The sequence below is a fragment of the Ophidiomyces ophidiicola genome, assembly GCF_022830035.1.
Source record: "Ophidiomyces ophidiicola strain CBS 122913 chromosome Unknown scaffold_17, whole genome shotgun sequence".
In the NCBI taxonomy this organism is placed as follows: domain Eukaryota; kingdom Fungi; phylum Ascomycota; class Eurotiomycetes; order Onygenales; family Onygenaceae; genus Ophidiomyces; species Ophidiomyces ophidiicola.
This window is the reverse complement of record NW_026054657.1, coordinates 21,882-41,344: the sequence shown is the minus strand read 5'-3', so window position 1 is coordinate 41,344 and position 19,463 is coordinate 21,882. Positions and strand designations below refer to the sequence as shown.

Below are 19,463 nucleotides of genomic sequence, written 5' to 3'. Positions count from 1 at the left end.
CCTATATACTCACGGTCTTGCTCTGATTTCCACGCACCTATATCATGCTTTATAGCTCACTAATAGACAAATGGCATCTGACTCAGTAGAAGGGAAAAATGAGTTGATGTGTTATTGTATTCAAGTTGGAGAGGTTGGTTATGTTTTGGCAAATGCTTCTGATGGCGTTCAAGCTATATATCTCCAGGCTCCTGGCTGCGTTGACATTCCTCATTTGGAATTTCTGCTGAGGGCTCTTTATTCTGCGCACCATCTCCATTGCCCTTCTCCACCTTTTCTACTTGAACATCTTCACATTTCAACGTCCCTCCTTTTCTCTTTGGTATGACTTGATCGAATGCCTGACCCCAGTCTCCAAGTTCCAACCATCGGATGATTATTTCTACCACATGGTTCGTGGCTAGAACATAGCGACTCGACATTTGCATATACTCCCCAATAGGTAGCTTAGCAGTCTTTATCCCTTTTTCGACGGCTCTTTTATAACATATTCCCTTGTGGCGATTTTTGTCAACTAGACCCCCAATAACGTATGTACTATATGGTTTCAGCTCTGTTAGGGTATCCGAGCTATCACTTGTAAGATAAATAATCTCCCCCTCTTCTTCTAATTGAGCCTTTTCCATATCAACTTTATTAGAGAAAACCCCCACCAGTTTCCCGCCTCGAGGCTGTTTCATCCGGGCTTGTGCAGCTTCGGCTGCAGTAACAAAATTCTCCTCGGTCATAGTAACGCCCCTCCAACGTTCATATTGTTTTGTTAGCACGGTATCAAATCGCTGTTTCAAGAAGCCGTTAAATGAAGACACAACTAAGTGTGACCTGTATTTGGACCGAGAATTGTCAGAGTATGCACGGGTGATTTGAGAGGCGAGAGACTTCCGTTCTTTTTCCAGCATTAGATCATCAAAATCACAATCTATCACAAGAGTGACGGGTAATAAGACAGAGTTTCCATTATCTTTCTTTCTCAGATCCCGAAGCGTAACCCTTCCCACGGCCAGGCTGTCGTGCGATACCGGCAGTTCAGAGGGGCCAAAATTGGTTTGGGCTGTTGATTGCACCTTTTCCTCTCGTTTACGGTCCCTCTTTTCCTTTAATTTTTCCTTCCGTCTCTCCTTGCGCCATTCGCGGGACGCTTCCCAGCGTTCAAGCTTCTTCAGCTTCTTCAGTTGATTTTTTGAAAGGGCTGCTGTCTCACTGGCGCCAGTTTTTAGATCTTTTTCGATTGTAGCGTCACTATTTGCTCTTGATGTTGACTTTTGGTTCTCGTTTAATAGGCTGTCATTTGTCGCTGATGTCGTTCCCTCAGCGATACTTGCCATGCTGCCAGTATGGTCCAGTTTTTGTAACTTCCTTGGTCTTTCCTCCTGATCCATTGCCCCTGGTGCTGCTATCATAGGATCTCAAGGCGTCATGGTTTAGTTCTTCAACAAGCAGGCACTGGTACTTTTGATTGTTCGTTTGTTGTGCATTTGTGTCAAACTATCTCAGCCAATGGGAGGACCCAGAGATCATCAAGATCACGTGAAGATTCAACCTGGGCGGGATCGCGTTCCATCTTCAGACCTATCTGTCTACAGTAGGCAAGCCGCAGTTACTTAAAATCACTTCCACAATGCCTCAGGATATGCCCCCTATTGGGGGCTACAAGCCTGTCCAATACAAGGTGTTTAATTGCATCTCTCTCGCACATTAGGATACCCCTTAGCTAACTAAGGCAGCGCAACCTTCCAATTCGCGGATTTAGGCCCGTCTATTATCTACTCGGAATGCATGCCATTATGGCATATGGGTTTTATAAGTTATGGCTTGGTCAGCGGGAGAAGAAGTCAGTCAATCGCGACCTTATGCGCTTTTATACTGCAACCTCTTTGGGCACCCCTTCGAAAGAAGCTGACTTCAGATAGCGAACTTGCCCGTGAGAAAATATGGGCCCGAATTCATTTGATTCCTGTCCTCCAAGCCGAAGAAGATCGTGATCAAGTTCGGCGATACTATGCGGACAAGGCGAGAGAGAAGGAATTAATCGGATCGCAAATAAATGTTTACAACTCTGACCGGTAGGTTTTAGTTTACCTGATATCTTATTTCCGCGGCCTTTTTAAGGAAGAACACTGCTAACACATGATATTTTAGATTTGTGAGGCCCACATTCATGTACACACCAGCCACCCCAGATGTATAGGCATGCAGAACAAGGGGGAACTCTCATGTTGTTCATAAATTCTGCCTTGTTTCTGCTATAACTATCTGGGGACTCACCCATTTTTTTTGTCTGCTCTAAACCTTTACTGGAGGATTATATGCAGAAACTTTGCACATCGATCGAGAGCTTTTTTTTATTTATTCTTATGCACATTGGACTATGAGTCCATCAATGAATGTATCATCTGCTTGTTTTGGCATTAAACCTTGCCCTGTCCACTTCTCCAGGAAACTCTGCATTTGCTACAAATATGTCTCTCACAAAGCTCCCAAAACATCTATTGTAGAGGTCGCTGCACGGAACGTCCCTCACCCAATGCTATAACAATACGAATGCACATGCAAATCACATCTAAGTGAAACCAGCCGCAATTTTCCCAGATAATATTTCAGGAGAACATATCAGCAACGCCAGTCAAATCCGGACCATTGTTAATATCTACCTTTCCTAGCTCCTGCCCTTCCATCTCTGTGTTCATCATATATCTGGCTTGTATTGTACTGCGATCCTTTTTCCGATTAGCTCGTGCTCCGCCAATTTTCCCCTGCTCACTAATGCTCACGCCCCTCAAGCCCTCCAAAAAATCCAATACTATGGCTTTTTGCACTCGTGTTGACGATGTTTTCATTAATGCTTCCTCTGCAGCGATGACCTTAGTCTCAGTCATAGCGGGCAAGCTTAACATGATGGACCTCGGAGTATTGCTTCTTGGGCTATAAAGCACCCATATGGATGCAATAAGCTGAGCGAGATCTTTCTGCATATCAACAAAGTACGGCTCATGGACGGATGTAATACAGGCTTTAAGAACATCGGTGCTGATGAACTCGCGAATACTGGCAGCTGTTGGTGTGTCAACGGGAGGCAAAAAATGAGATAGGATAGATCTTAAAACTCTGGTGATAATGCTGCAACTCCGGGTATCGTGCATACGCAACGCGTGGGTGCAGAAAAGGATTACTGGCTCGAGGATCTGGGGAGATGAAAGAATGAAATGTCGCATGGACTGAGGTTCATCCTCTGGAGGCATTGTTTCAGCTGTCGAGCTTGAGGGCTTCGGATCTAAGATGCAAAAGTAGATATTATTAGATTAGACACCTAGCAGAATTCCGAAGCCAACAAACCTTCTTTATTAGGATCCAACAAACTGGCCACCATGATTACGGCTGAATAAGTCAGCTGTCTCAATATACTTTCGTCTTTCATTTCTTCTGTTAGATCATCATCAACTGTCCCTGTCCTGCGTCGCTCTATTATATCCCATTCGGCGGTAATCTTTTTATCAAGTTGGGTAAATAAATTTGACATCATAGGCGGTAAGAAATGCCCTCGAGACTGTGGCGGGCAGTCATCGATAAGGCATCTCGATATATTTAATAGTACTGAGAATTGATGTGAAGATAAGGACGTAGAATCGGTATATAGCGCCTGGGATAAAGGAATAGAGAGTTCATGAAAACCGTAGAAGTGCTCTTGAAGTCTACTCATACTGAATAGTATGGAATAGCATGCTTCTCGAACCTGCCTGACCTTTCCCCGAACCGATGAAGAAAACCCTTCGAGAGTGCTCTTAGAAATAGCAATTTTTTGATAAAATTCTTCTCTGCTACCGGATGAAATACCCGCTTGCCAGAACCTATCTGTCAGGATACGTCCTACGATTGGACGCATATCACCTGGAAGCCCAACCCAGTTGTCCGGGTTGTGAAATGCATGAGCATGGCTACAGAGTAAGCTTGGTGGCAAAAAGAAATAAGATGCTTAACAGATGCATACCTGACTAATTGCAGTAATGAGGGGAGAATAAAGGGAATCATATCCTTCCAAAGCTCGCACGTAAGTTTATAGGGAGGATCCATAGGTTTTAGTTTTTCTGTGGTCACAGAGAGCATTGTTTTGGTATTTCTGAGGGGAATACGCTGCAATTTGTGTATTAGTTCATTCCTTAGAAAGGTATATACGAATTTGTACGCCATACCTGAAATCTCGAATTCATCTGCTTTTGTATACGTTTTCCATCCTCGTCAAGCAAAACAGTAGACCAATCTTCGATTTTCTGGGCCTGTCGAGCTTTTAGGTATGGGTGCACTTGATCAAGGCCAAATGCTTCGCAGAAACCCTGAAAGGTCGATATCGTTTGCCTAAGCTGTTCATCCCCCCATGCAAACTTTAAAGGCTCAATGAATGATTTTAAACGCTCTTGGCGTATATCAGGATCAATATCCTTTGCACGGTGCCTAACGAAGTCAGTATGCTTATTTCCCTCTATCCCGAAATAAAAACACGCACATAACTATCAGAAGTACTGGAGATAGCTCCATATGTGGCTGGTCTTCGATAGTCCTTTGCTGCATCTCTTGGACTTTCTGACTAAGGATGTCATAGAATGTCTGAGTAGTTAGTGACATGACTTTATCTTAATAAAGAAGAACTTACAGAAAAATAATCTGCGTAACGAGAGGCGAGCCTCCGAACTTCGTAGGTAGCAAGACTGTACAGCTCTCTGACAGCCTCTGAATAAAGTGGAAGCTCAGGATTATCCGCGGTATCTGTCATGAGAATATGTTCGAGGACTTTAAGTGCGTAGCTAGGCTTATTTCGCAACGCTTTCGAAGAAAAATCGACGGACAATCGAATTACTCGCTGCACGATAGCTGGGTCCTACTCTTTATTAGTAGCCAATTCAACTCTAGGCACCCAAGAGCTCATACTGCAAATTGCCTTTGCAATAAACTAAGTGCCCATGTTTCCAGATTATTCTCAAGAGACTGCCGTTGTTGTTCCTGTATATTATAGAAATTAATATGTACCACACCTCAGAACTGCTATCGCACTCACATCACGTTGTGGATCAGCGCCGTGACTTTCAAGCCATTTGTTGTATCCTTTAAGCAGAGACTCTGTAACTGTAAATTGAGTGTCGGCGCGCAATACAGAAATTGTCTGTTTGTGGAAGGTTGAAGCTAGAAAGCAAATCAGTAAAGTATTTCCAGACAGGCATGCGTCACATACGATTGAAGGGAGCAATCCCATTATATAGGTTATTAAGGCCATTATCAACACCGGAAAGAATATGAGGGACAGCATCATGGGGCTGATTTTGCACAATAACCTCTATGACCTGCCCACAATACCTTCTGTAGTTTCCTACAAATGCATGCCTCTCGGGTAAAGTATCAACATCCTCGTTCAAAAATAGAATCGTGGGCTCCTCTGAATCTTCTGGAAAGGCTTCGTATCGCACAAGCCGTTGAGTGCATATTTCTACAAGAGGGCCAATAAAGTTGGCAATAGCGCCGGATTTCCCAATATCATCGCAAAGGAGAATCCTGGACCACGAATGAAGCACTGGAATGGATACAATTAAACTTTGGTGTCTTAAAATGCTGATCAAAAAAGAAAAAAAGTATTGCAGGTCGACCTTTTTGCATAAATTAATACTTTTCTCTTCAAGGAACCAGGCAAGGCATGATATCAACTAACGATCCATTAGTAACTGTGACAGGAATAATATAGACATAACATACCTCAGACAGTTTTTTGGATATAGTATATTTTATGTCAAAAACATTATTTGCGTCCACGATAGACCATTCATAGAGTTTTCTCAGCAAAATTAACCGCTCGGTATCATATACTATGCTTAGTAGGTTTTCAAACTCCATGATATTGAAATGGGTTCTTCCATATAGTGCAAGCAACGCCTCAACAGCAGACTAGAGCACGACCTTTAATAAAACAACACTGTGTATATAAACGTGAATGGTGGCTTACCATCAAGATAATATCATCATTTGCAGTGAGCGCCATGCATATTGCCTGAACACTCTGGCTCGAGACAATAGCCAGTGGCAAATTCCAAAGCATCATCGATCGCAAAGTCGCTAAGCATTTCTGTGCGCATACTCGAGCCTCCGGCATCTTATATAGATTTTGAAGACAGTCATTAAGGAACGTCGTGATCCTGACAAGCCAGCCCTCGCTACCACACCGTAATTCGGCGTGTTGTTCTCGGTCAGGGTGAGCTTCATTAAAGACAGTATACGGTGTGCATATTTCGATGAGCGCGCGGTTTAGGTCTGTCCCACGGAGAGATGAAGCTGTGTCCTCATGGTGAAAAGTATCATCGGACATCGTTTCCAAAACACCGAGAACAAACTCTTTATGCACCAAAGCGCCATTCCACAACTGAACTAGTGACTCGTCCATATTCAACCAGTCAAGAGCCCAAGTCCGCTTCGCGATCTCGACCCAGAGCAAAACAAGCTTGTTGCGGATATAGGAAAGGTCCCGTGCCTGGATCTCTTGAGCAAGGCTTATAATTAAATCTCTTAGGTGAGTTATCTGAGCCGGCGTTAACTCAGATAATCTATGTTTCAAAACATGCTCTAAGAGGGAGAGCCCATAATGGCGGAGGAGCGGCGAGTGCTGCTGTTCCGATGCCAAGTAAAAGCCGGTCTGTGCTGCATTTTTCTCGTGCTTTTGCAACTCGAGAAATTCCGAGGCTTGCTTCCTAACTTCATTTGTCGTTGTTCGAGTATGGATGATCTCTAGCGCCTGCGCGATGTTGATGAGGTCTGGCTGGCTTGTGCCGTTTCCATGGACAGCAACAGGAAGCTCCAGAGTACTGGACGTACCTGTCGCCATGCTGCTACTAGTAGCTAGGTATATTCGATAATTCCACGTCCAGGTCGTCTCATGTGGGAATGACCAACAAAGATAGAAGGGTTCTGGCTAAACACTCTGCGCTGAGGGGTGGTGGCCCCGGTCAGGTAACGAGACGCGCTGCGCGAAAGTTTCAGCGGAAAGTTTATTTGGCTAACAAGACGTCGAGACCTGATAAGAAAGAGTTCAAGGAAGGTGGATGTGCTTGGTGGGTGATTGATGGCTCTCTTGTGGATTAGTGATGGTTTGGTGGTCCTAAATTTAATATCAAAGCAAGGTTTGATGACGGACTTCCAGCAAACCTTTTGAGGTTGGTAGTGACAGTTGACCCACAATCGATTGCCAACACAGAAGAGTTTATATCGTTGTCTGAACGTATCAACACAATGTCCAAAGACCAAAAATTGTTTTTCTTGAGCCTTGCTCCAGTTGCTGTGTAACTAATCAGTCTGCGCCAATTCAGACTCTTCGTAGAGGCCTTGGGCACAAAGGCTGGACATTACAAAGGTCGTGTAGAGAACCAACAATGTTGAGACAAGTTGTGTATGTATTGTACACAACTGTAGAGTACATATGTCTCTATTCTGCAAAGTATTCTACATAGTACAGCATTACACGGCCTTCTTGTTACAATATTGCAGAAAAAAGAGAACCTGAGCCGCAAATTCGCACTATTGAAACCAGTCCAAACCAATCTGCGTCTTGGGATAGCTCCGATGTTTTTTAATAATACTATCTATAAGAAATGCGACGATACCTTAAAGAAAAGTCAAAATCACCAAGTCCTTGTCGTCAATATGGAATCTGCCAATAGGCAGCCCGACATTCATGGCTAATGTTCATCGACGCCTCTAAATTATTTACATTAAAACACAGGTACCACGCCGGCATTGTTTGAGATATTGTTCATCTTCGAGGAATTCCAGATTCTCGCCAGGCTTTCTTTTCGCTCCCTGAATTTCAATCTTCTGTTCTCCTTCAGCATGCCACCACCTTAAGTATTGGACAAAACCCGACCCAGTTTCTTCTTTGTCAATATCCCATTGCCCACTGCTGAGTGTGACATTGATATGCATGCTTGGGTAGTGAAACTCTGGAAGATAGATAATAGTTGGGCTATGTCGGGGTGTGGCAGTCATGGACGTTACGTCCATAGTGAACAAACAAGTGCGGAGATCAAACCCATATTGTGCAAGATCCCCATGTATTGCAACCGGACTTGGCCTGATATACGCTTCGGCGGCTCGATACCCGAGACGGTCGCTTGATTCTAGATTTGGAATTGCTCTGGCTGAAATTGATGGGGTAAAAATTGCCCTTTTAAGATTATCTGGCTTGATTTCAGTGCTAACCGAATCAGCCCGACTCAGAGAGAAGGCAGGTGAAGCAGGGTCAAGGGAAGCGCTAGACTGCTGTTTCGAAACATCGCTTAACGGTTTTCCCGTAGGCAGAGGAAGATCGTCGAGAGAATAAATCGACAAGTCTTCTCCATTCCAGTGGTCACCCCATTCGTGTATGTTCTAAAAGTCCGTTAGCTGTGGTAATGAAAGTCGAATTAGGTATTGTACCGTTGACATATAGGTCCAAAGCGAAAAGCCGTTCATTCCACTGCCTTCAATAGCATAGTGATTGGCATCCATCGCGCTGACTTGGCTACTATAGTCTCCAGTTTTGTAGGCGTACTTATCGTCCATATCGTAAGGAATACCGATCTCTGTGAGAATTGCCGGATGAGTTCCCATTAATTCTAAACTTTCCTTTCGTAGAAACCGAAGTTGGTCTCGCAGGCAATTTCGAATGGCTGTTTCACCAAGTTTAATACCAAATGCAGGAGTGAGGTATTTTCCTCGGAGAATGCCGACTACGTCAACGTTATATAATCGACTCCTGGTTGAGGTGGTGAGATTTGGAGAAAAGAAGGTAAATAAGAAATAAGATAAAAATATGTGAAGGATACTCACCAGTGCTTCGTCATCAGAGTAAGTCCATCATAAAAATGAACCGCATGGACCATATTGGGGTCGTCATCTGCTGTATCTTTCAAGTTAGGAGGCATTTCCATGACTGGAGGCTGGCAAAAGAGTATGGCATTTGGGTGGACACTTCTAATAGCATCCCTGTACTTTCGGAAATGATCCATGAAATACTGATTGGTAAACCCTTCATAGTCCAATGGGAGACCGGTTTTGGGATCCTTGGCGAAATAATCCTTTTTTAATAGCGTATTGGATTTCGGGTCCCAAACTCCATGCTGTGCCCACAAGCATTCACCAAGCTTCCACTGGGGATCTCTCTCCCAGCCATACTTGGTGTCTTCGTAGTACGTTGAGAGCCAGGCAGAAACTCCTTTAGGGTCAACCAACTGTCTGCCAGTTTTGTGGGGGCCAAAACCCCCAAATGCCCAGGTGGCAATTTCACAGGCTCGCCCGGAACCAGTCAACATGGCCTGAAAAGCAGTCGGAGAGGTACCGAGCTGAAGCTGTTGTTCTTGAGGTATGACGGAGATATCCTGATATCCCACTAGGCCTCTGTTTGGCTCATTCATGGACTCCCATCCGATCACTACTTCATTTTCTAAGTCCCCAGCTTCTTTGATACGCTGTGCTAAATGTTTAACGGCGGAAATATAATGGTCTTGAAGGAAATCTTGGATATTGAGTCCATCGATGATGGCCTTGGGAGCAAAATCCTTTCCTGCCCAGAATAAAGTAAACATTGTCTGACATGCAAGTCTAGTGTAATTTGTACTCCATATCATTTTTGTAAAAGAAGCGGGATCAGGATAGGTATTTTGGACAAGTGCGGCTTCGGTCGCACTAAAATTCAAAGGATCTAGCCCAGCAGCACATAGAGTCCACATAGGTGCCCCAGAGCCTCCTGAGAACCGGGACCACTGTCAACTTTTAGTATATTGCAGTAGTCCAGCAGATAAATACCATAATAGGGCTGTACGTACCACATCCTGATGTGGATCCATATAGACATAAAAGCCGTACCTATTCAACACCCGCAGCATTTGGATCGTAAAATCGATCCAATCTTCATCGTATATTCTTGGGCCTCTATGCTCAATGGCCTCCCAAGTGAATATATATCTGATTTGATTGTACCCCCATTTTTTCAACCTTTCGAAGTGTGTGGGAGCATCCTCTAAAGAAAATGGCCGCCCTACAAAGGAGACATTGTCTCCATCGAAGAACCCTTTCGAAACGTATGACGGTATATTTGGGGTCTTGGGGAACTTCGCAGTGGCATCGACGTTGATTCCTCTTAATATGACCTCTCGGTTCTTGGAATCCCTGAAGGTTGTGCCGTCGATGTATAAACGTCGGAAAGCCATGGTGGAAAAATCGAGGCTCAGTACAGAATATTTATACGAAGATTAGCAGCAATATATCAAAAATAGACTAATAGTAATAAGTAGAGCTATGAATTAACAATATGCATATCGTTAGTAGGTATGAAAGCAGTGCTGGATTAGTAATTGCACAAGGAGAGAATATAGATATTTTCTATCCGAAAGGAAGTCACAAACAACTCCATCGCCAATATAACTAGGTGTTATCGGTGGAATCTGCGAGAAAGCAATTACAGTCGATAATGAAGCTGCGACGTATGATGCGTTGTACAATTGCTGACTAACAGCTTGAGTAACTTAAGTTGAGTAACTCCTGCTAGTTAGTTAACCAGCTAGTTAACTAGTTGACTAAGCACATCCAAGCCTTCAAACCTTACTCGTACCGTTTTGCTTCAGTGTAACTACAAAGTAGAAAAAGCCCCAGTACTCTATACTACGGCTACTACATCTGAGCTCATATGATTTTGAATAAAACAGCAGATTGATAGACACCATTGGTGCTCACAAGGTTTCTGAGGAGCAACTGTGAAGGTTAAATCCCACAGAACATGCCTTGGATCTGTAACTCTATCCGATAATATCAACTTGTAGGAATGGCCCCAAAAACTGCCCTGAAGAGTATACGAGCCCTGTTGGATACTGGAGACTTTTCACAAGCTGCTGCAAAGGCAAAAGAGATCTGTGAACAAGAGCCACGGAATTATCACTCGTGAGTTCCTTGCTAGCCGTCAAATTGTATGTCAAGTAGCGATGACAACTAATAGGCCCCGATATAAGCCATCTCTTCCTAGGCCTCGCTCTTGATAAGCTAAATAATGCCGATGCGTCCGAGCGTGCATACATCGATGCTATCAAAATCAAAGATGACGATAAAACAGCCTGGCAAGGCTTGATAAACTTGTACGGGCGACTTGGAAGCAGCAAAGTAGATGAGTATGCAACAGCCGTTAAAGGCCTATGTCACATATTTGAAGTAGCGTCTGTGGGCCCTCTCAACCTTTTCTGATATATAATTGACTAAATTTATTCAAGTGACGACAATGTTCACGCTCACGCAGCAGTCGATAAATATATTCGTTTTACTAAGAGCAATGGTACCCGCTCTCAATATAAGAATGCTTTGTCGCTCTTGTTACCTTCTAGTCCACTATTTAAAATGCTGGAAGGCTTGATACCACATCCCTCCCTTACGTATCTTGAAGTTATTGAAATCTGCGAAGCAGAAGAGAAGGAGTTCATCAACCGTGAAATTGGTGACAGGAGAACGAGACTGGGCGCAAGAATCGACCAGGTGACTACGGAAGTTAAACTCGAGGCGGCTAAACGAAGCTGTCTTGAGGAACTGTACCGTGGTATTATTGATTGGACTTATGATGATGAAGTACGGCGACGCTATGAAGAGAAGCTGCTACAACGAGGGTATGATCATCTTCTCAATCTTCCAAGCTCCAGGAAAGCCGAACAACGAAATTATGTCTTGAAATCTGCCAATGACATGGTCATCATTCACCACCCCTTTGAACTCGCTTGGAAAGTAGTGCTAGAATGGCAGGATGTGGATGAAATATCGGAAATGGATGTTGCCTTATTACGGGAATACATCAATTTATTCCCAGACGTTGGCTTGAGCAAAGTATTAAAGGGGTTTCTGGCGAGCGAATTCTCCCCATTCCCTGATGAAGAGCTTGACTCAAAAGACCAGAATAATGAGTCTTCACATTCAGAGTCTATTGGTATCGAAAACCAAATTGCAGGAGAAGATCACATATTGTTGATGGCTGAAGGACTTTCAAAATCTTCCGATTCCATATTATCTCATAGATTAATGGGGGAAGTGTATCTCGCTCTTGAGGAGTTTCAAACGTCTGCAGATGTTAGTCGCAAAGGATTGCTGGTAGTGTTGGAACTTCAAAAACGAACGGGTTTAAACCTTCGGAACGTTACCGATTCCGTCAATACCATCCTTGCAACATCGCTCATCACATACCAGTCACCGAAAAATCACCCTGAAGCTAAACAAATATTCGAGCATATACTGGAGCGAGATCGAAAGTCAACAAAATGCCTTCTGGGGCTTGGTTTGATCTATGAGGAAGACGAAGATTATCAAGAAGCGGCTGTACTTCTTGAAAGTGCGTTACAGCGAAATCCCAATAACGCAAAAGTTCGATCCGAGCTTTTTTGGTGTAAGGCACGAAGTGGAGATCTCCAAATAGCAAAGGATGGCCTGGAAGATACGCTTGCTCTGATTGAATCCCCGGGTTCATCTTGGCGAGATTTAAAATCCACAATACTGTATCGGATTGGACAATGCCTATGGGAGTTAGACTCATCTCCAGCCGCGAGAAAGGACCGTAATCGAGCCTACGCTTGCTTTTTGCAGTCGATACAATCTAATATGAATTATGCACCAGCGTATACCAGCCTTGGGATTTTTTATGCAGACTATAAAAAAGACAAAAAGCGGGCAAGACGCTGCTTCCATAAAGCAATTGAACTATCATCGTCCGAGATTGAAGCCGCCGAGCGCCTAGCTCGAGATTTTGCTAACCAGGGGGATTGGGATCTTGTGGAAGCAATATCTCAGAGAGTCGTGGATTCTGGAAAGGCCAAACCCGCACCCGGCTCGAAGAGAAAAGGAAAAAGTTGGCCTTATGCTGCTCTTGGAGTAGCTGAGATCAACAAACAACAATATGTCAAAAGTATAATTTCATTTCAAACGGCTCTTCGTATCTCACCCCACGATTACCATAGCTGGGTTGGGCTTGGGGAAAGCTACCATAATTCAGGTCGACATATTTCGGCAATCAAGGCCTTTCAACATGCACAGGCGCTGGAAGACATGCTGTCAGACTCTGATAAGGAACACACATGGTTTGCCAGGTACATGACGGCAAATGTGCTACGTGAACTTGGAGAGTTTCCAGAAGCTATTTCTATTTATAAAGAGGTCTTGGATATGAGACCTGACGAATTTGGGGTCTCCATAGCCTTGTTGCAAACGCTAACGGAAAATTCATGGAAGGCGCTCGAATCTGGCACCTTTGGTGAAGCTGCAGAGCTAGCAGCGGCCGCGATTGAGACAGGAATTCTGGTAGCCAAGCACCACCTAACCTCGATAAATTTATGGAAGGCAATCGGTGATGCATTTTCTATTTTCTCTTGGGTCAAGAGTAAATCAGATCTCATACCAATCTCACAATTTAGGCTTTTCTTAGAAGAGCAGTGCGACGTGGAGGTTTTCCAAATACTCTCTGATCTTGACATGATAGGTTCCGATATTGAACACACCTTCGCGCTACTTGATAATGAAACAGGCTCCAGCGTGTCGGTTATGGCGGCAATACTGGCATACAAGCGCGCATTATCGGTGTCTAATGCTGATGTCCATGCCCGAGCTGTAGCATGGTACAATTTAGGCTGGGCAGAATACCAAGCACATGTCTATCACCGTAACGAATCTAGTGAAACGAAGACTAAACAAATGGGATTTCTCAAAGCCTCTATGTGCTGTTTCAAGAGAGCTATTGAACTAGAAGCTGGGAATTCCGACTTTTGGAATGCGCTCGGCGTTGTCTGTACCTCTTTAAACCCGAAGGTTGCCCAGCATTCTCTCGTCAGGAGTTTGCATATAAATGACAAGAGTGCCTCAGTCTGGACAAATTTAGGAGCCTTACATCTTCTGCATAATGATTTTCAATTGGCAAATGAGTCGTTCACTAAAGCACAGTCAGCTGATCCAGACTTCTCCCATGCTTGGTTAGGACAGGCTCTCATTGCGTATCTAATCGGAGAATTAGGAGAGGCTCGAGAGCTAGTCACACATGCATTTACTCTAGGGAATGCCAGCCTGGTCTTGCCAAAGCGCCAGTATGCAGTTTCTGTCTTTGACCACTTGAGCTCCGGTTCAACGTCTGAGGATTTATCTCATCTTATCCAGTCGCTTTTTGCGCTACATCAGCTTCACGCCCAAGAACCATCAAATTATCCTGTTGAGCATCTGTCTGCCCTCATGGCAGAGCGACTAGGGGATGTTGTTGGTTCAATATCTAGCCTTCACATCGTTTGCTCTAAAGTGGAAACAGAATATGAAGCCACGAAGTCAGTTTCTGCTCTCTTTAGGTATTCACAGGCCAAATCAGACATGGCTCGAGCGCAGCTAGCCAATTTGGAGTATGACGGTGCGGCAGAGTGTGCTGAGGCGGCGCTGAATTTATCCATCGAAAATGGGGTTTTCGAGTATGACAGCAATGCATATCATAAACTGCGCTTGTCAGCACACCTAACCGCAGGACTGGCATATTATTACTTAAAAGAAATGGAGAAAGCCATTGACATGTTTCGCGAAGCGCTGCAAGAGGCGAATAGTTCTCCAGACATTATATGTTTACTTGCACAAGTCTTATGGGCTAAGGGAGGCGAAGAGGAACGGGATGTGGCTCGTGAACAGTTGTTTGACTGCGTCGAACAGCATCCTAACCATATCAAAGCAGTCACCCTCCTTGGAGTCATCGCATTGCTCGATGCAGACACGGATGCAATAGACGCCGTAGAATCTGACTTGCGTAACATGAGGACTGAGAGCAAGATCAGCATTCAAAACCGTGCTAATATCTCAAAACTTTTGGCTGCTATTTCGAGTGTTGGTTCCTCGCGAGAGCTAGAACTTCCAGAGGAGGATATGCACATTCAACAGGCTTGTAATTCGGTTATGGTATCGCCAGGCGAACCACAAGGCTGGAAGTCACTCGCTGTAGCATCTTCGGAGGCATTTCCAGCGGCAATGGCTGTGCGTACGGCTCTTGGAAACATTCCTCCGCATGGGTTACTTGGTGCAGACGACGTGTCAAGAGCATATTCTCTCAAAGGAACACGGCAAGATGCTGTGAAGGCTATCATGGTAGCGCCTTGGATAGTGGATGGCTGGGAGGAATTGCGCCAATGCCTTGCCAAAACGTAGTCTAGTGATACTATCTTAACGTTATGGATCGAAAGGTGCCTTGGATTACCATAACATTCATACCTATTGTGGCTGAAGTTGCTGCACTCTAGCAAGCATTTTATCCTTTCTCTCCGCCTTCCATGCTGCATCTGCAACTTCAACCTTACCGCCCAGTACAGTGACACACTGTGGTTCGAGAAGTAACATTCCCCGTGCAACAGTTGCATTTTTGACTAGTAATTTTGCGCCGATATGCAATTTCCCGATAGCAATGCCCGCAATTGGCTTCAGTTCAAACGAGGTTACTTTTTCCCCACTCGCATCTTCAAGAATAAGTCGATGCGGGCCTGCAGAGCTTGTAGCATTGCCTGCCTCTTGCTGCGACACCGAGCTCGAGTTTGCATCATTAGTTCCTACAGTCACGTCTCCACCTTCATCCCTTGTAACAGTGCGAATAATTTCTTTTCCCCTTGTAGTTTCTCCTCTTTCTACCTGTTCTATGGCTTCAATTTGGCTCCACAAGCTGTTTCCAATGTCCTCAATGTCCAGCACTTGTAGAGGGACAGGGCCTGATATTTTTATCTCCTTTACGCCTGGGTCCGAAATACGAGGGGGAAGAAGGTGGGTAATTGTTGGAGCTAGGGAAATGGTGAAGTCGGAGGCAAGTAACCGAAACAGTGCCGTTTGAGTAAGTGCTGGCAATGGGACAGAAGTCGATCTCTGGGAAGAGATGAAGTTGGAGATCCAAGTCCTTGATACTGGTAAAGATTTGGTGTTAGAAAGATAGTTTAGAATATGGGTAACCTGATCAGATGACATGATATATTGCTGCTAGACACGCAATATCCCGGTTTAATGGTTGAAGGTCACCACCTGGTGGTCTATTTCCGGGCTATGTTTACTATGTATGGAGTACTCCGTACAGAGCACACAATAACGTGTTTTGATTTGGAGATGTGGTTGACCAAACGCGCTAGCGAGCACACATTTTAAGTTAGGTACGGAGGAGTATAACATAACTAGTGGTTATACGGGGGTAAATTAGTGTGTGTTATAACCTGCGTTACTATGTAAGTTATGCCAAGGTGCCGTCTAACTTTAGCGGGGCAAGTTATCATACTAAGCCCAATATAGTCTAGGGCATTTCAAAAGTCTTGGCATTACGCGCGCTGGAGCTTAGTAATCAGCCTGCGCGCTGTGTAGGCAGCTGGTCTTGGCATTACGCGCGCTGGAGCTTAGTAACCAGCCTGCGCGCTGTGTAGGCAGCTGGTCTTGGCATTACGCGCGCCGGAGCTTAGTAACCAGCCTGCGCGCTGTGTAATCAGCTGTGTAATTACTAAGCTCTCTAATTACTAAGCTACCAGCCTGCCTGCGCGTGTACTGTTTTGGCATAGTAATTCTACAGCCTGCCAATCACCGTACGGGGGCCCCATATAACACGAACTCTAACTCATGCCGCCAAGCTGGCTGATAACCGAGTTATACTGAATGGGTTTGTTAGGGGAGCCGCCGTGATAACCGGGTTATCAGGGCTTGGCAAGTTATAACTTCGTAACGCGGGTCGGTGATAACTACAATTACATAAACGCGCTAAGCGCTTATGTATCTTCCCGTGATGTTACTTTTTGACGGGATTAAGAGGTAAGAGTCTATTTCCAAAGCCTCCCAACATTTGGAGTACGAGTACAAAGACTGAATATATCATAGAAAACATGTCGACCTTATCTTCTCCCAGGCCCTCTATAGCCTCTGCGCGTACTTCAACCCCAAACGGCTCCCGGAGGCCGTCAATCGATAGCCTAGCCGTCAGCACCACTTCAACTCCCAGGGATCGCGCTACATCTCCCTCTCTGGCTCAGCGTCGCAACAGAGCTGCGTTACGGGATTATTATAATCTTAAGCCCAACCGTATTGATTCTTCAGCCTCCAGTCAATCGAGGGGACTAGTCACCCCTCGTTTTCAGGATAATCCGCACTCCCCACAGACGACCCCGATTACAACTGGCGAACTCGACAGCGCCGATTTCGAACCATCCGCCTACGTCTCACAACTTCTGTCTACCTCCTCACTATCGACGATTCTGCGAGCAGAAAATTCACTTGTCAGTGATATCCGAACGCTTGATGGGGAACGCAAAGCTTTGGTATACGATAATTACTCAAAATTGATAGCAGCTGTTGAAACAATTGGCAAAATGAGAAAGAGCTTAGAAGATGAAGGTTCACCAATGATGATGACCAAGACACTTGGTCCGGCGGTAGGATTTGTTACTGAAACAGCCGGTGCTCTCATCAGAGAACAAGAAGCTCTAGAGGGTTATACAAGAAATCGAGAAGAAAAGAACGGCAGCAACCTGGAAAAACAAACTGTACGATGGGCTTTGGACACACCGAGACGCCTTAGGTTCTTACTAGAACAAGATAAAAATGAAGATGCAAAACAAGACTGGGACGAAGTGAAAGACTTGCTGAGAAAATGGGATGGTGTGAAAGGTGTCAAAGAACTAAAGGAAGAGTGCGAAGCTATTATGGATGGTGAGGGATAGTCTTGCATACTATTCTACAATTTGGAATATAGAAATCACTTTCCGCCCTCTCGCCGACGATACCGAATTACACCGGGATTGCCTACAATACTCTCCCTGCCTAGTGGGTTGTTTCATCGCCGTAATTGTTGGAATGTCTCCATTCTTTCACGTTCCATATGGGAATAGCAGGAAGGAAAGCAAGCGGGTTCGGGTTACTAAAAAGAACGCGACACCTCGATGAGAATATAAAATGGGGTTTAACTCTAGAGTCGATGGATTTTCTCGATTCCTTTTTATCTAAGACCGACACGGATATATGATACTGAGCCAGAAAGTCATGGCTTAGCGGAACAAAAGTGGCGGTTTGCATACTCTACGAAGGTGCTCTTCAATTCCACCGGCGGCCGCGGGGCTCTCAAGCAGAGAAACGCCAAAACCTCCAATATCAACCTTTCAGCGTAGACAGGATCACTCACCCTTCCCTCGCATAAATATTATGGTCACCATTTCTCCGCTAGAGCATCCGTGCTCGAATACATGCCAGGTTTTATACCCCATTTATTGCCACCCATGATATCCAGGTGCGTGTACGCATCACATTTATAATAAATTGGTTTCGTAGCAGGACCTCTTCCTGTACTCACCAAACCCAGGTCAACTAATTTTAATAAAACGCGCCTTATATCTTCCTTTTCACGAAAATCTTTCGTGTAAATGCATATTAGTCTCGACTGAGGCGAAGATCCTTCCGGATCAGTAGATACTTTGGCTTCAATTCCTAGTAGTCCTTGTGCTGTAGCGCTGGCTACAGCTTTCCAAGCATCATCAACCTTATCCACGGAACGGAAAAGCATCCATTTCCCTGTGGTGATATTGTTATCACGTGCTGCCTGTAATATGCTGTCTTCGACTTTGCGCCGTTTAATGTTGATTTTCCTCGTAAGAGCGGCTTTCCCGGCACTCGATTTGCTTGCGTCTTTTGGTTGGATTTCAAGGAGTTGTTCTTCGAATTCCCCTAGGAGTTCCAGGCCTCTTTCTTGAAAAGCGTGTATTCGCTGTGGAACAGGCGCATGAAATGCTCGGTTCCCGATAAATAGCCATGGTCCTATTTTAGCGGTGCTTGGTGGAAGTCGCTGCAGGAAGGCCGTAACAGATTCTGTGGGCTGCCGACATTCTTCACGGCCATCGTGAGCATGCCTAAGTTCCAACTTAGTTCCGAGAATTTCGGGCCGATGAGTAAGGTGTGAATCTTTCCCATTTCCATCAGCTAACTGTAGAGAGGCCGCAACAACAGCTGGATATGTCGCATGCAAGGTTCGCCAGTAATGCAGAGGGTCAAACGTCGTAGCACGGTCCTCTAGGTCCGCTATTTCCTCTTCGTCGCCTAAAGATAATGAGGTGAGTACAAACAAGACCAACATTAAACCGACTAATTTAAGATTACCATAGAAACTAGATTCGTCCGACAAAAAACTGTCAAACTCCACTTGCGGCATGTCGTGGAGTTTCTTCCATACCAGAATCAACTGCTACAACAACCGTTGACGGATGTTTATTAATCCGGGGAATTAAAAATCACCGTGGCGCTCTTAGAGCCAACACCGGAAAAGAGCAAATGAAGTGAATCGGGGGTAATCATCACTCTTGCTGATTGCTGAACAACCTGGAGCTCCCATCTCTCCATTTGCAAGTAGGATATCATTTCCACTGGATATCATTCATGTAATCGATCACATTTAACATGCTAACTATGTATGCTGT

At 44.7% G+C, this 19,463-nt stretch overlaps 8 protein-coding genes across 8 annotated transcripts; 3 read left to right on the top strand and 5 right to left on the bottom strand.

Annotated features, from left to right (window-relative positions):
• Positions 1–173: 173 nt before the first annotated feature.
• Positions 174–1,325, bottom strand: TRM10 (tRNA (guanine(9)-N(1))-methyltransferase; the record flags this gene model as incomplete). The annotated part of the gene is made up of 1 exon (XM_049253290.1): positions 174–1,325. The coding sequence occupies one exon, from the start codon at positions 1,323–1,325 to the stop codon at positions 174–176; it is 1,152 nt and encodes a 383-aa protein (XP_049107636.1).
• Positions 1,326–1,618: 293 nt separating this feature from the next.
• LOZ57_004244 (uncharacterized protein) lies at positions 1,619–2,188 on the top strand (the record flags this gene model as incomplete). Its single annotated transcript, XM_049253289.1, has 4 exons — positions 1,619–1,669; positions 1,725–1,831; positions 1,911–2,063; positions 2,140–2,188. 4 exons carry the CDS (start codon positions 1,619–1,621, stop codon positions 2,186–2,188), a joined length of 360 nt encoding a protein of 119 aa, XP_049107635.1.
• Positions 2,189–2,597: 409 nt separating this feature from the next.
• On the bottom strand, positions 2,598–6,856 carry MSN5 (karyopherin; the record flags this gene model as incomplete). The annotated part of the gene is made up of 11 exons (XM_049253288.1): positions 2,598–3,271; positions 3,334–3,932; positions 3,986–4,128; positions 4,188–4,446; positions 4,499–4,599; positions 4,646–4,870; positions 4,921–4,992; positions 5,048–5,172; positions 5,222–5,687; positions 5,737–5,925; positions 5,984–6,856. The coding sequence occupies 11 exons, from the start codon at positions 6,854–6,856 to the stop codon at positions 2,598–2,600; spliced, it is 3,726 nt and encodes a 1,241-aa protein (XP_049107634.1).
• An 878-nt stretch (positions 6,857–7,734) lies between these two features.
• Positions 7,735–10,214, bottom strand: EGC1 (endo-1,4-beta-glucanase; the record flags this gene model as incomplete). The annotated part of the gene is made up of 4 exons (XM_049253287.1): positions 7,735–8,394; positions 8,443–8,761; positions 8,836–9,767; positions 9,831–10,214. The coding sequence occupies 4 exons, from the start codon at positions 10,212–10,214 to the stop codon at positions 7,735–7,737; spliced, it is 2,295 nt and encodes a 764-aa protein (XP_049107633.1).
• A 611-nt stretch (positions 10,215–10,825) lies between these two features.
• SKI3 (Superkiller protein 3) lies at positions 10,826–15,192 on the top strand (the record flags this gene model as incomplete). The annotated part of the gene is made up of 3 exons (XM_049253286.1): positions 10,826–10,941; positions 11,010–11,210; positions 11,265–15,192. The coding sequence occupies 3 exons, from the start codon at positions 10,826–10,828 to the stop codon at positions 15,190–15,192; spliced, it is 4,245 nt and encodes a 1,414-aa protein (XP_049107632.1).
• Positions 15,193–15,255: 63 nt separating this feature from the next.
• LOZ57_004240 (uncharacterized protein) lies at positions 15,256–15,993 on the bottom strand (the record flags this gene model as incomplete). The annotated part of the gene is made up of 1 exon (XM_049253285.1): positions 15,256–15,993. One exon carries the CDS (start codon positions 15,991–15,993, stop codon positions 15,256–15,258), a length of 738 nt encoding a protein of 245 aa, XP_049107631.1.
• Positions 15,994–16,886: 893 nt separating this feature from the next.
• On the top strand, positions 16,887–17,720 carry LOZ57_004239 (uncharacterized protein; the record flags this gene model as incomplete). Its single annotated transcript, XM_049253284.1, has 1 exon — positions 16,887–17,720. One exon carries the CDS (start codon positions 16,887–16,889, stop codon positions 17,718–17,720), a length of 834 nt encoding a protein of 277 aa, XP_049107630.1.
• Positions 17,721–18,202: 482 nt separating this feature from the next.
• Positions 18,203–19,198, bottom strand: LOZ57_004238 (uncharacterized protein; the record flags this gene model as incomplete). Its single annotated transcript, XM_049253283.1, has 2 exons — positions 18,203–19,086; positions 19,147–19,198. 2 exons carry the CDS (start codon positions 19,196–19,198, stop codon positions 18,203–18,205), a joined length of 936 nt encoding a protein of 311 aa, XP_049107629.1.
• Positions 19,199–19,463: the final 265 nt, after the last annotated feature.